This window comes from Ictalurus furcatus, chromosome 29 (assembly GCF_023375685.1).
Source record: "Ictalurus furcatus strain D&B chromosome 29, Billie_1.0, whole genome shotgun sequence".
In the NCBI taxonomy this organism is placed as follows: Eukaryota; Metazoa; Chordata; class Actinopteri; order Siluriformes; family Ictaluridae; genus Ictalurus; species Ictalurus furcatus.
In genome coordinates, this window is record NC_071283.1 from 16,512,353 (window position 1) to 16,526,922 (window position 14,570).

General features: G+C 39.7%; 1 protein-coding gene across 1 annotated transcript; it reads left to right on the forward strand.

Annotated features, from left to right (window-relative positions):
- Positions 1-9,929: 9,929 nt before the first annotated feature.
- On the forward strand, positions 9,930-14,290 carry fgg (fibrinogen gamma chain). The gene is made up of 9 exons (XM_053619327.1): positions 9,930-10,038; positions 10,128-10,175; positions 10,389-10,572; positions 10,801-10,885; positions 11,159-11,289; positions 11,422-11,555; positions 11,709-11,893; positions 12,138-12,415; positions 13,066-14,290. Exons 1-9 carry the CDS (start codon positions 9,979-9,981, stop codon positions 13,248-13,250), a joined length of 1,290 nt encoding a protein of 429 aa, XP_053475302.1. The 5' UTR covers positions 9,930-9,978; the 3' UTR covers positions 13,251-14,290.
- The last annotated feature ends 280 nt before the right edge of the window (positions 14,291-14,570 follow it).

A 14,570-nucleotide genomic window follows, 5' to 3' on the forward strand; every position in this document is an offset into this window, starting at 1 on the left:
TATTTAACACATAACTTCATGCATGTCTTCCAATAAGCTCCACTTGTGTTGAAACAATGACCATGCAGATGCAAATGCAGAAGCTACAGAGAGCCATTAGTCTAAAGTGCATTCATTTACATTAATTCATTCAGCTGCTCATTACTGAGTATTTGTTCTGTTATAAAGACTAAAACATTAGAGCCAGAGCAATTACACAGAACAAAGAAGACCTGCATTTAAAAAGACTGTTCTGTAACTGGTATCTAACAGGGTTTAACTCGATGGTGGATAATGCTGGACATGGAAACCTTCACGATGTTCTCTTATCTCACAGCCTTTTGAAACTTATTAAGCTCTGCACATGGAAATGAAACAGAAATGGGTCATACTCAGTGACAACAGAACCAGATGACCCGGATGACAACAGAAATATGTGTGTGTGTGTGTGTGTGTGTGTGTGTGTGTGTGTGTGTGTGTATACATATATAGAATCAGAATCAGAGTTTGAATAACACACTAACTTTCAGGTGCTGAAAATGTGTCTTTACATCTCGCTCGAGATTCAAGAACTTTCCTGTGCAATATTCTTCTTTTACTTACAGTGCAGTATTTATATATAATCTCACAGCTGTGTGTGTGTTTGTGTGTGTGTGTGTGTGTGTGTGTGTGTGTGTGTGTGTTATATTTTCATGTTGTCTTTGTCTTTATATCATTTAAAAGGTGTAATGTCTGTAAACACAGTGAGAGCACAAGAGACGAGACAAATTCCTCATGCACTTACACTAAAGAGCATTTCTGATTCTGAGGCCATGCTGCAGATATAAATTCTCTTTTCTTTCAGTTCTGCATAAGTACAGAGATGATGTTAAGTGAAGTGTGGAGGGCAGGACTGACCCTCAGGGTTTATAACACCACACTGGTGAACTGTGTGAAAGTGGAGGAGGGATAGACAGGAATGTGTGCAGCTCTGAGCACAGAATTACTGTGTGCTTCATTTTGGCACTTCATACAGTGAAATCCGGCCACAGTCGGGTCAGTGAACGCTGCATCACCCCGTCCCGTCCCGTCCCGACCTCGCTGTGGACTTTTCTTCTGACAGATTTATGGTTATAGATAAGAGTATGTTTAAAACAGCACTACTGATTTGGGTCACACACTCATCCAGATCTGCTATTAATTATCTGCTTTGGGAAAACACAGGGATAAAAAGTGTACTAATGGATCTGAGGATCTCTGAACATGTCTGAGCTTCTCTACGGGACTTTCAGCATATCTGAGGGATTCAGAGCATCTCTAGGGTCTCTGAAAATCTCTGAGTTTCTCTGTGGGACTTTAAGCTTTTCTGAGGGTCTCTGAGCATTTCTAATGGTCTTTGAGCTTCTCTGAGAGTCTTTGAGAGGCTCTGAGCATCTCAGAAGGACTCTGAGGGTCTCTGAACATCTCTGAGGGACTCTGTGGGTCTCTGAGCTTCTCTGAGTTTCTCTATGGGTGTCCACGCATCTTTGAGCTTTGAGCTTTGAGCTTTTGAACACAAAAGAGTTTCTCTCAGAACAGCTTCATCTGTTCAACACCACTGTACTGCTTTATTTCAGAGACACATACATACATGTCTGTGATAATCCACACAGTCATTAGGAGAGCATTCACCTCCCTGCCTCCCACCCACACACACACACACACACACACACACACACACGTTCAACATTCTTTATTTGTCACATACATATTACATACGTGTCATGTAATGTAGTGAAATGTTTTTCATTAGTTCCTAGGATATACACACATGATGAAATAGAAAATAGAATGTAGTAAAAAAAAAATACAATAGATATAATAAAACTTTATAGACTGTAGAATATAAATAAATAAAATAATGGACTGTAGGGAATATGATGTGAAAAAATGGATGAAAATAGAATATGACGTGTTGAAGCAGATATACAGAGTTATAAAGTGTATACAGAGATTATACAATGTGCAAAATAATGTAGTATTTTTCCTTCTCTATAGTGCAAATTGTGTTGTGTATGTGTGTATGTGTGTATGTGTGCTGTGTGTATGTGTGTTGTGTGTATGTGTGTTGTATGTTGTGTGTGTTGTGTATGTGTTTGTGTGTGTGTATGTGTGCTGTGTGTATGTGTGTATGTGTGTTGTGTGTATGTGTGTTGTATGTTGTGTGTGTGTTGTGTATGTGTTTGTGTGTGTATGTGTGCTGTGTGTATGTGTGTTGTATGTTGTGTGTGTGTTGTGATGTGTGTTGTGTGTATGCATGTTATATGTATGCGTGTTGTGTGTATGTTGAGTGTTGTGTGTATGCGTGTTGTATGTTGTGTGTGTTGTGTGTATGCGTGTTGTGTGTGTGTGTTGAGTGTTGTGTATGTGTGTTGTGTGTATGTGTGTTGTGTATGTGTTTGAGTGTTGTTTGTGTGTGTGTGTATGTGTGCTGTGTGTATGCGTGTTGTGTGTGTGTTGAGTGTTGTATGTATGTGTGTTGTGTGTATGCGTGTTGTATGTTGTGTGTGTGTTGTGTGTATGTTGAGTGTTGTGCATGTGTGTTTTGTATGTGTGTTGTGTATGTGTTTGTGTGTTGTTTGTGTGTGTGTGCATGTGTGCTGTGTGTATGTGTGTTGTGTGTATGCGTGTTGTGTGTGTACGTTGTGTGTATGTGTGTTGTATATTGTGTGTGTGTTGTGTGTATGTGTGTTGTGTGTATGGGTGTTGTATGTTGTGTGTGTGTATGCGTGTTATGTGTATGCGTGTTGTGTGTGTGTTGAGTGTTGTGTGTATGCGTGTTGTATGTCGTGTGTGTGTTGTGTGTATGTGTGTTGTGTGTATCCGTGTTGTGTGTGTGTTGTGTGTTGTGTGTGTTGTGTGTACGTGTGTTGTGTGTATGCGTGTTGTGTGTGTGTTGAGTGTTGTGTATGTGTGTTGTGTGTATGTGTGTGTGTATGTGTGTATGTTTGTTGTGTGTATGCGTGTTGTGTGTATGTGTGTTGTGTGTATGCGTGTTGTGTGTGTGTTGAGTGTTGTGTATGTGTGTTGTGTGTATGTGTGTGTGTATGTGTGTATGTTTGTTGTGTGTATGCGTGTTGTGTGTATGTGTGTTGTGTGTGTGCGTGTTGTGTGTGTGTTGTGTGTATGCGTGTTGTATGTATGTGTGTGTGTGTTGTATGTATGTGTGTGTGTGTGTGGTGTATGTATGTGTGTGCTGTGTGTATGTGTGTATGTGTGTGCTGTGTGTATGTGTGTTGTGTGTATGTATGTGTGTGTATGTGTGTTGTATGTATGTGTGTGTGTGTGTGTGTGTTGTGTGTCCAGGGTGGTGAAAGTCACTGAGAATTCTCCTGGCCCTGATCCTGCATTGCTGGGTGTAGATGTCTGTGATGCAGGGGAGAGAAGTCCTGATGGTCTTCTCTGCTGCCCTAGGGTTAGGGTTAGGGTTAGGGGTTAGGGTCAGGGTCAGGGTTAGGGGTTAGGGTCAGGGTTAGGGGTTAGGGTCAGGGTCAGGGTTAGGGGTTAGGGTCAGGGTTAGGGGTCAGGGTTAGGGGTTAGGGTTAGGGGTTAGGGGGGCTAGGGTTAGGTTAGGGTTAGGTTAAGTCCAGGGCCGTGGTGCTGCCGAACCAGGCAGTGATGTTCCCTGTGAGAAGACTCTCCACAGCCCCAGTGTAGAAAGCCCTCAACACTTTGTGGGAGACCTTGAACCTGGCCAGGTGTACTAGATGGTAGAGATGCTAACGCACCCTTGTCGCTAAGCTGTTAATGTGTGTTGTCCAGGAGATGTCTCCTGTGAGGTGGACTCCTGGTATTTGAAGCTGCTCAACTTCTCTACAGTGGCCCCATTGATCACAGGGGGCTGTAGCTCCTCACCTGCTTCCTCCTGTAATCAATAATCATCTCCTTAGTTTTGTGAGATTCAGGGCGAGATTGTTATTGCACAGCATGTCTGACAATACTTTATTATAAATCAGAAGACAGAAATCTCATCACATGCTAACATGTACTCTCTAGACACAATCTTCATCAATATAAGTGTGCGTGTGTGTGTGTGTGTGTGTGTGTCTGTGTGTGTGCTTTATTAAAGTGGTTTATTAATGTCATAACTTATCAAAGCATCCGGTTTGTGATTATTTACTAAGTTTATTAGCAGAGCTGAATTTTATCAAAGTACCCTGTATGTGTGTGTGTGTGTGTGTGTGTGTGTGTGTGTGTGTGTGTGTGTGTGTGTGTGTGTCCTGCAGGTTCACTCAGAGTTCAGTGGTGTTTAGGTTCGGAGAGGAATGAGATGATGAGGTCAGTTCCACTCCAGGACATAAACACGGGTCACACAGCGGTCAGAATAAAACACTGTTCACTGTTATATCTAAACACACTCTTAAAAAGTTCATTCATTATTAATTAAAATAAGAATTAATCATAATATAATATAAGTTAATATAATATAATAAACTCCAGTGAGACATTGGCGTTAGCAGATAACATACTTCACCTGTTCTACCTGGGATAACACACACACACACACACACACGGAGCACTGTTTTCAGGATTCATTAAAAATGTATCCCTTAAAGGGGTTATATCATGATTTTTAAACGTTAATTATATTGTTAATTGGGTGTAATAGAATAGGTTTACATGCTTTAATGTTCAAAAAATTCATTATTTGTCATATACTGTACATTATTGCAGTTCCTCTATTTCCAGGCTGCCTGAAACACTTTGATTTCTCCAAAGCCCCTCAGTGGGCAAAAAGCCCACGGTGCTCTGATTGGCCAGATGACCGGTGCACTGATATAAATCAGGACTGCTTCACTATCTCTAGGTTTCTTGTTGATGTTTTTATGTGATGGCCGAACTGTGTGTAATAAACTGTATTTAGGAAAGAAAAAATAGGGTCATCAGTAGTTTCAAAATTTGTTGTGTAGTTTTACATAGGGTCCATTTGTCTAAGTCGAGACTTTCTGTAATATATCCAGAAGTAAAGGACAAGTGTGATGAATGCGATGGCTCTCTCTATCATCTTGGCCATATGTTTTTCTTTTGCCCTGATCTCTATGGTTTTTTGACTGGTTTCTTTACCATCATGTCCACTATTCTCAGAGTAGATTTCAAACCTTGCCCATTGATTGCTATATTTGGGATTCCTGATGCCTCAGTTCCATTACACGCTGTACAAAAAGATACGATCGCTTTCACATCCCTGATAGCAAGACGTTCTCTATTGTTGTATTGGAAGTCTGCTAAATATCCATCCATCTCCCAGTGGCTAAAGGACGTGATGTTTTTTAAAAACTCTAGAAAATAAAGTATACGATGAGGGGTTGTACTGGCAAGTTTTTTTTTTTAGTTTTTTTAAATTTTATAAATGGCAACCCTTTATTTCATATTTTATGGCGTTACAGACACTTCCCACTTTAATTTTTGTGCCTGTTGTTGGACTTTACAATATATACATAACCAGATATAGATGAACCGGGGTGTTGGGGGGGAGCTTATTTTCCCGGCCTGAAATTATGTCCCAGTCTGGCCCTGGTGTGAAACCTTATCTTTATATCACACAGATGTAAAAACATTTTTCAGTGATTTAAAATGTATTGCAAAAAATGTACATTTATTCTGAACTGGTGTATATAATGAAATATAACTGTTTAGAGTTAATTTTATTTAATTTAGTTCTTTCACAGCACTGTTTTTTTTCTGAGTAAATGTTTGGACATAAGAAAATAAAAGTGCACGTTTCTGTGTATTTCATAACATGGACAATAGCAATGGAAATCCTGGCTTCTTTTTTCTGATATTGTGACTTTGGGGTGTTGTGCTGCCACCTGCAGGCCAGAAACATGAAGTACAGCAAGAGGAAGTAACGATGACGTCATACACTTCAACTCAAAATTCAGCGGTTTGGAAAGTTTTGGAATCACTTCGGTTTTGAAACACTGTATAGTGTTAAAATTGGGCAGTAATCCATAATTATGTCAAAGTCTTTTATATATATATATATAAATATAAGACTATATATATATATATATATATAAATGTATTAAAAACTTAAAATTGATACCTCTGATTTGGATAAATACTCAGAAGAAAAGGTTTTTATTGTTGTTGTAATGTGTACAACGACATTTGGATTGGTAACAGTCCTGAAGCAGCTTCCAGCAGAACAAGAACAGTATAAACACAGCACAAGATAATACAACAATATAACCTAAATATGCAAGACAATATATGGTGTAAAGTGACTGATGTGTTGTGCAATATGAACGGGAGGACATCGCACTGAATCGGTTCAGTCTGTAGCTGTGCACCAACCATTGTTGATAGAGATGCCAACTTCCCCTCCGTTTGTCTATTCAGACTTCCTGGTTCTGTCTGCTCAGTGAACAGTGAAGCCTGTTAGCTCGATAGCAGTCTCAACCAGGCCTCCAATATTATCATAATATTATAATACAGCTGTTCAGGTTATGTGAGGTCATTCTCATCCTAAAGTCATCTGTTTTATTGGTCAGTGAGTGGGAGCTGGTGAGAAAGAGACTGGGTAGAGCTGGTTTATTCTTTGATTGGCCTGTAACCTAGCATGTATCCCGGACCTCTTTTCCTCTCAGAGCCTTTATTCAGTATTTTGTAAAAGCTCCATTTGCAGCAATTCCAGCTTTGAGTCTTCCAAAGTAAGTCTCTGCAAGCTTTACACACCTGGATGCTGCGTTCGCCGTGGCAGATTTTCTCAAGTTCAATCCGATTGGAAGGGGAACATCTGTGACCTGCCATCTTCAGCCCACAGATCTGTGAGGTTCAAATCTGAACTTTGGCTGGGCCACACAAGACCATTCAAAGAATTGTCCTAAAACCACTCTAACATTGTCTTGGCTGTATGCTTTGGGTTGTTGTTGTGCTAAAAGGTGAACCTTCACCCCAGTCTGAGGTCATGTGCACTCTGGAGCAGTTTTTCGTCAAGGACCAATATAAAGGTAAATACCAGAGGTGTTTGGTTACATTCATACTTCCCTCAGTTCTGACCATTCTCCCTGTCCCTGCCATTGAGAAGGGCCTCAGAGCCTGATGCTTCCATCACCATGCTTCACACGTATTGCTTCACAAGTTGATCAACAGTACCTGTTTTTCCCCAGATGTTGTGCTTAGAGTTCAGCCCCAACGGTAAAATTCTTTCTCATCTCCCTTATGCTCTCAGAGTACTTAAAGTGCCTGCCATGTGCCTTTTACTCAGGAGTGTCTTCCATTTAGCTACTGTACAAATGCTTGTCCTTCCAGAAGGTTCTCCCATCTCTGAGGAGGACTTCTGAAGCTCTGTTAGAATGGACATTTGGTTCTTGGTCACCTCCCTGACCAAGGCCCTTGTAGCCCAGTTACTGATGTTGGCCTGACAGCCAGCTCTAGGAATAGTCCTCAGTTTGGATTGCCTTTAGCCAGGAGTCTGAATACCTCCTATATAAATGAGAGACTCTAAAAACGTGTCACTTTTTCGTTATGGATTATGGTGCATAGATAAATGGCCAAAAGGAATCTAATCTATTTTAAATTAACTCAATAAAGTGCACAAAACTAAAGGGGTATCAATAATTTCCAAACTCACTGTATTTCCTAGATGATGAAATAATAATTGTTTCTATAAGTATTACACTAATCATCGTCATCTTATAGCACAGTATTTCTGCCAGACTGAAATGTTCATACACTTTTAAATAACATTTAAATATACTTAATAGTAAAATGTGGCATGAGACCGTTTACACCTGATATTACTGAGTGTATGCCGGCTTTGTGTGGAATGTTCTGTCAGCTTCATAACGGAACTTTACTCATTCTGAAGATCTACACGTTCTTCACACACTGTGCATTTACATCACACCTTATGTCTGGAAGCAGCGCTTGAGCAAAGTTACCTCAATAAGAGTAACTTCCAGTAAAATACTGAAAATTAATGACTCAGACTGTGTGTGGGTGTGTGTGTGTGTGTGTGTGTGTGTGTGTGTGTGGGAGGTCCAAGGGGGCTTAGAAATTGTTTGTTGTTCTCTGAAAGAGATAAAATAAAAGATGAATCATTAACTGCTCATCAGTGCAGATGGACTCTGTGTACCTTATTGAACTGCACTTCTTTAAAGTTTTATTCAAATTTGAATCTTAATAATATACAGGATATTTAAAAGATCTAAAATGTTAGTATGTATGTATAAATATACTATACCATACACTTAAGTTGGGAGTATAGTATACTGTACATATGCTTTACATATGTACGGAGTACAGTACACCACACACACACACACACACTTTAGTTCAGAGTATAGTACACCATAAACACACACACACTATAGTATGGCATATAGTACACTATAAACACACAGATCTTTGATTAGATTTCGGTCTGGACTCTGGCTGGATTGTTCTAAAACCATGACCTTGTTTAGGTGAAGTCGTTCCTTTGTTGATCTGGAGGTTTGCTTCGGGTCGTCATGCTGAAAGGTGAAACTTCTCTTCATCTGTGTGTTTTAGCAGAAGCTGTAATGTTTTGTGCCAGAATTGTCTGGTATTTGGAGCTGTTCATTTTTCCCTCCATCCTGATTAAAGCCCCAGTTCCAGCTGAAGAAAAACAGCCCCAGTGTTTGATGCTGCCACCACCGTGCTTCTCCGTGGTGATGGTGTTCTTTGGGTGATGTTCTGTGGTTTTTTTTGTGCCAAACATATAGTTTGGTATTATGGCCAAAACGTTAAACTTTGGTCTCATCAGACCAGAACACTTTATTCTACATGGTTTTAGGAGATGTAATTTATTTATTTATTTATTTAAAAAGGCTTCTGTCTTGCCCCCCTACCCCATCGCCCAGAGATATGAAGAATTCGGGAGATCTTTTTCACACCAGAAATTGTTGTAGTTCTTTTAATGTTGCTGTAGGCCTCTCAGCAGCCTCCCTGACCAGTTTCTCCTGATCTTCTCATCAATCTTAGAGGAACGGTCTGATCTTAGTGGTGTCACTGTCGTGCCATATTGTCTTTACAGTGTTCCATGGTCTATCCAATGACTCCAAACCCTCTCCTGATTGATATTTTTCAACAGTGAGATCCAGTACCTGCTTTGTACTATGTGGTACCACTATGTGGTCCATGGCTTTTCCAGTTGGATGTTACCAAGAAGATGTCAGAAAAATCCTATAGGAAGAGCTGGACTTTATTTGGGGTTAATCAGTCACTTTAATTAATGGCAGGTATACACTAATACATGTCTAAAGTGTCCGTAGTGTATGAATGGGTGTGTGAGTGTGTATGTGATTGTGCCCTGCGATGGACTGGCACCCTGTCCAGGGTGTACCCCGCCTTGTGCCCGATGCTCCCTGGGATTGGCTCCAGGTTCCCCCGTGACCCTGAAGAAGGAGTACGCGGTAGAAGATGGATGGATGGATGGATGTACACTAATAAGTATTTAACATGCGTTTGAATGTGATTGATTCTGTGGTTGATTCTGAACACTGCCACATTCCCAATTATAAAAGGGTGTGCAGACTTATGCAAGCTGGGTGTTAGAATTTTTATTTTTCCCAAAAAAAGGTTTTGGGTGTTTCTTACTTGATATTTCTATGTTGCAATTTCACAATAAAGGTGAAAAGGGTTCTGACATGATTTAGATAACTCTAACCCCTAACCCTAACCCCCACCCCCCTAACCCTAACCCATTTCTTTTACATCACAAAAACCAGACATTTTAACAGGGGTGTGTAGACTTTTTATATCCACTGTATGGTTTAGATTGGAGTGTAGTATATCGTACACATGCTTTATTTCAGACTATAGTGTACACACACGTGTGTGTGTATGTGTGTGTGTGTGAGATGGGTCAGTATTGAGTCATTGAAGTGGGAGGTGTTGTTGCGTATTGTTTGTCCAGCTCCGTTATCTCCATCTCTGAGCAGGACCTTGGTCAGATAAATAACCTGCAACTCTGAGACTCACTCACACACGGAGTGTGCTTGAGCAGAGTAAATCATGGCTGCTTTCACACACACACTCGCCTCGCTGCTGCTTCTGTTCACACTAACTTCAGCGGTAAGCACTGAGACGGGTTCTAATGAGCAGACAGATTTAATTCAACTGATTGAGCAGTGAATAACTTGGTGAGTGTGTTTCATCTACAGCAACTGAGAGGAGATTACTCAGAGCACTGTGTCCCTAATGACGCCTTCGTAAGTACAACATGCACACACAGACACACACACATTTCTTACTAACTCAAAATTCTAACACTTCATCTATTTTTATTTTGTGTATCTATTTTAACTATGCTGTTATTATTGTATGTTGTCTTTCTGTAAGATATGAAAGGTGCCAACAAATGAAACGTATTATTATTATTATTATTATTATTACTTCTTCTTCTTCTTCTTCTTGTGTTTCAGGGGTCTTACTGTCCCACCACATGTGGCATAGAAAATTATCTCCACACCTACAAGTCGGGCGTCGTGAAGGACCTGAATCACATTGACGAACTTCTGCAGGAGATTTCCAACCTGACCAGAGGAGCTCAGGATAAAGTGGTTTATCTGAAGGACTCACAGACGCAGGCGCAGAAATCCTCACCAGGTAACATCTCCTCTTCAGTACTAACTACACATGCTAGCATTAGGCATTAAGACCGAACCTCATGATTACAATATTTTTAAGGGAAAAATTCAGTTAAATCAGGAGGAACTGATTCGAGTGTGATCTAGAAACCTAAATACAAATATACAGATGTTATCACTTTAAATGAGAATTTTACTTGATATTCAGGTTTAATTGAAGTGCTGTTTTATGTTAAATTTCTCTCAGATCTGTACATCCAGAAGTCTTCGAGTATGCTGGACGACGTGCTGCGGTTTGAGAGGACCATTCTCTCTCAGGAGGAACAGATTTTGTGAGAGATTCATTCTGAACTCTGTACACAGTGATAATTACAGCTTCACTGTAGTGTAAATAATTTACATTTACATAATTATCAACATTTTCACGTCTAATCCGAACTCCTGGCTGACGTTTTACAACTGAGTTTGCAGATTAATTTGTTATAACATCTGTGCCTTTTATTTTATTTTTTACAAATAATGTCTGGAAATTGTACAGCTCATATTTTTAAAAGTTCAAATTGTTTAAACATTATTAAGACTTTTATTTTGGTCTGTGTGTTCAGTGATCTGCAGGCAACGCTGGCAGCCAATGAGAAGCGTCTGACGGAGCTGAAGCAGTTATCTTTACAGCTGGAGCAGAAGTGTAAATTGCCATGTAAAGACACAGTGACGATACAGAGCATCACTGGGAAAGGTACGATGAAAACACCACCAGTGTGTTCAGCACTGCTTTAGTTTAATTCACCATTAACACTCCCAAATAACATCCATCTCTACCTGTCCTTCTCTACACCTCAGTAATTAACACCTGCTGGTTGTGTCTCAGATTGTCAGGATATTGCTAATAAGGGTGGTAAAGTTAGCGGCCTGTATTATGTCCAGCCTGCGAAAGCTCCCAGGTCGTTCCTCGTGTACTGTGAGATCGACAGCTTGGGCCGAGGCTGGACCGTGCTCCAGAGGGTAATGCACTAAAACACAGTTTATCATTTAAACCTCCTGTTAGTTTCCTCAATGATGCACAGAGACCATGGTAATGAGCTCTGTGTGTATGTGTGTGTGTGTGTGTGTGTGTGTGTGTGTGTGTGTGTGTGTGTCTGTGTGTGTGTGTTTCAGAGGCGTGATGGCAGTGTTAACTTCAACAGAAACTGGATCCCGTATAAAGAAGGGTTCGGTTATCTGTCTCCTGATGACAGCACAGAGTTCTGGCTAGGAAACGAGAAGATCCACCTGCTCTCTGTTCAGTCCAGCATTCCATACGTGCTCCGGATAGAGCTGGTGGACTGGGAAGGAGTCAAGAAGTAAGACTATGTAATGAACATGTGAGGAACTTGTCAGGATCCTTCAGGTTTAGGCTGTGGAAATCAGAAACAAAGCCAGTGTTTAGTTTTTTTATCAACTGAAAATCATGATGTAGACTTCAGTTTTCAATCAGAACTTTTTTTTTTTTTTTTTTACATCAGTTCAGTTATTTCTGGAGGTCATGATGGTTTTTATTGTTGTTGTGATGCAGAATGTTTATCTGGATCTTTTCAATTTCTGCAGATATGCAGACTATGCCACGTTTAAATTGGGTCCTGAGGTGGATCAGTACCGTCTGACATACACTTACTATTTTGGAGGAGATGCTGGTGATGCTTTCGATGGGTTTGCTTTCGGCGATGATGTGAGTGATAAATCCCACACATATCATAACGGCCTGCAGTTCAGCACACCTGACCGAGATAACGACCGATACAGCGGGAACTGCGCTAAGCAGGACGGATCAGGCTGGTGGATGAACCAATGTCATGCTGCTCATCTGAACGGAAAATATTACAGAGGTAACACCGCATGATATCGTTGTATGGCTTTAGTAGTTAGCTTTAGGTTCAATCCGACACACGCTGTTAGTACATCACAGATTTCTAAACTGTATAGAAACGTGTCACTCACTCACAACTCAACTCCGACTAATTACAATACACAATATTCAGTAGGTTCTAAGAAGGTTAAATTGTAAGCTTTTAAAAACATCTGCTGTGGGAGAACGTTCTCTTTCACAATGACGACAAAAGTGTTCAAATTCCTACAACTACAAAATCTCGCAGAAACATTTTTAAATGTTAAAAATGCAAAACACAAACCAGATTCAATTTTCTTACAACCAAAAGAACCGTTAAGTCCAGAGAATTCAGAGTCATCAGTTTTTAATCATTTACGTGATCTTTCACCAAACGCTATAAACCATTTAAGGTAAAGAGTTTTAGCCCTTTATTATTTTCTTGCCTAAAAATGAATGCAGTGAATTTTCTGCTTGTTAAAGTTTAGAATGTTGACTCAGGACAGAAATGCTAAAAGCTACACTGGATCACAGCAGCATGTTATATAATGTTAGCTAATAATATTAGTGTTATATTACTCTCCTGAAAGTTTTCTTTTTTTTTATTAGTATGTTAAACACTGACCTGAATATCGACCTTGTTTTGCCCAGGGGGTAGATATTCCCAAAAGGACGTGGGTGAGCACGGGTTTGATAATGGCATTATCTGGGCCACGTGGCACGATCGCTGGTATTCGCTGAAGCAGACCACCATGAAGATCATTCCCATAAATAGAATCCACGCTGGAGGTCAGCTTGGACTGGACATTGGCAAAGGAGATCTTCCCAGCCGCTAAAGACCAGCCTTCTGTTCACAAATACCACAGATTTAATTTCACACTGATTTTGACACATTTTATCTTCATCTCAGCAGAATACAGTCACGTCATCACACGTCATAAATCATACTTCAGCATATCAGATATTTAGCACTTTTCTCACATCATCACATGAAGGAGATTTTTAAAGAATGATAAAAAAAAACTGAGGAACAAGTTCATATTAAAATAGTTTTATTATTATTTTACAGATGTGTCATTTGTAAATGAAAGGAAAGTGAAATTCTACAGTCTCTGATCAGGATGTACACACACACACACACACACACACACACACAGTTAATCCACATGGTCGAGTGCATGAGGGCAGCTAGTTAAACATTCCCTCATTCTGTAGACTTTGTGTGTTTGTTCATTGATTGGTGTACTTTTTAATCTGTCCTGATCTGTCCTTACTCAGAACATCAGCAGGCGACTTGCTGCTAAATTCTTTTTAAACAAAGGATTTTGTGCTAATTTTTATTAATGAAATAATAAATATGATTAATAAAGTAACTTAAAATGTATTTTATTTATGTATCACGTTTAATGGACATTTTCACAATTTTATTCAGGGATTTAACATTTCACACCACTCACACTTCCTCAAAGTATTATAAACATATAAACCTCCATAATACACGCCTTTAAATTATAAACAACCAGCAGAAATTAATGCATTTATGAAGAACTGACACATTAAACATTAATCCAATAAAGAAGTGCCCATTGTGTGTGTGTGTGTGTGTGTGTGTGTGTGTGTGTGTGTGTGTGTGTGTTGTCTTATATGTTTACAACTTATAACCTTCTGATTCACACAATTCATTAATGGGACTTCCCTCAGAACAGCAGCTCAAACAGATGTGGAATAGACAGCAACATGTGAAGTACTGAACTTAAATCTTAATACAAAATATTCATGAGTATTACAGATCCTCGTGAAGATCATTTTCTTCTTTATAATTCCTTGTAAGTTTCTGAGATATTAGATATGATTTATTAATAAAATGTAAACAGTCTTTACAACCTTTATTATTATTTCTGAACACACAGTGTTTATTCTGTCTCTCTATTAAACCAGAAAAGAACATGTTCTCCTCCCATCCCATGGAGCTGATAAATTATACAATGCTGTCATGGCAACAGCCTCCCCAGGGGCAGGATGCTCAAGACACACCATGCCCTGTGTGTGTGTGTGTGTGCGTGTGATTTTGGACAAATACTCGGTCTGCTTTTAAGGAGCTTTGATTAAAGTAAAATTGAGTTAAATTTTATTCTTTACAACTCAAAGCCCACCTG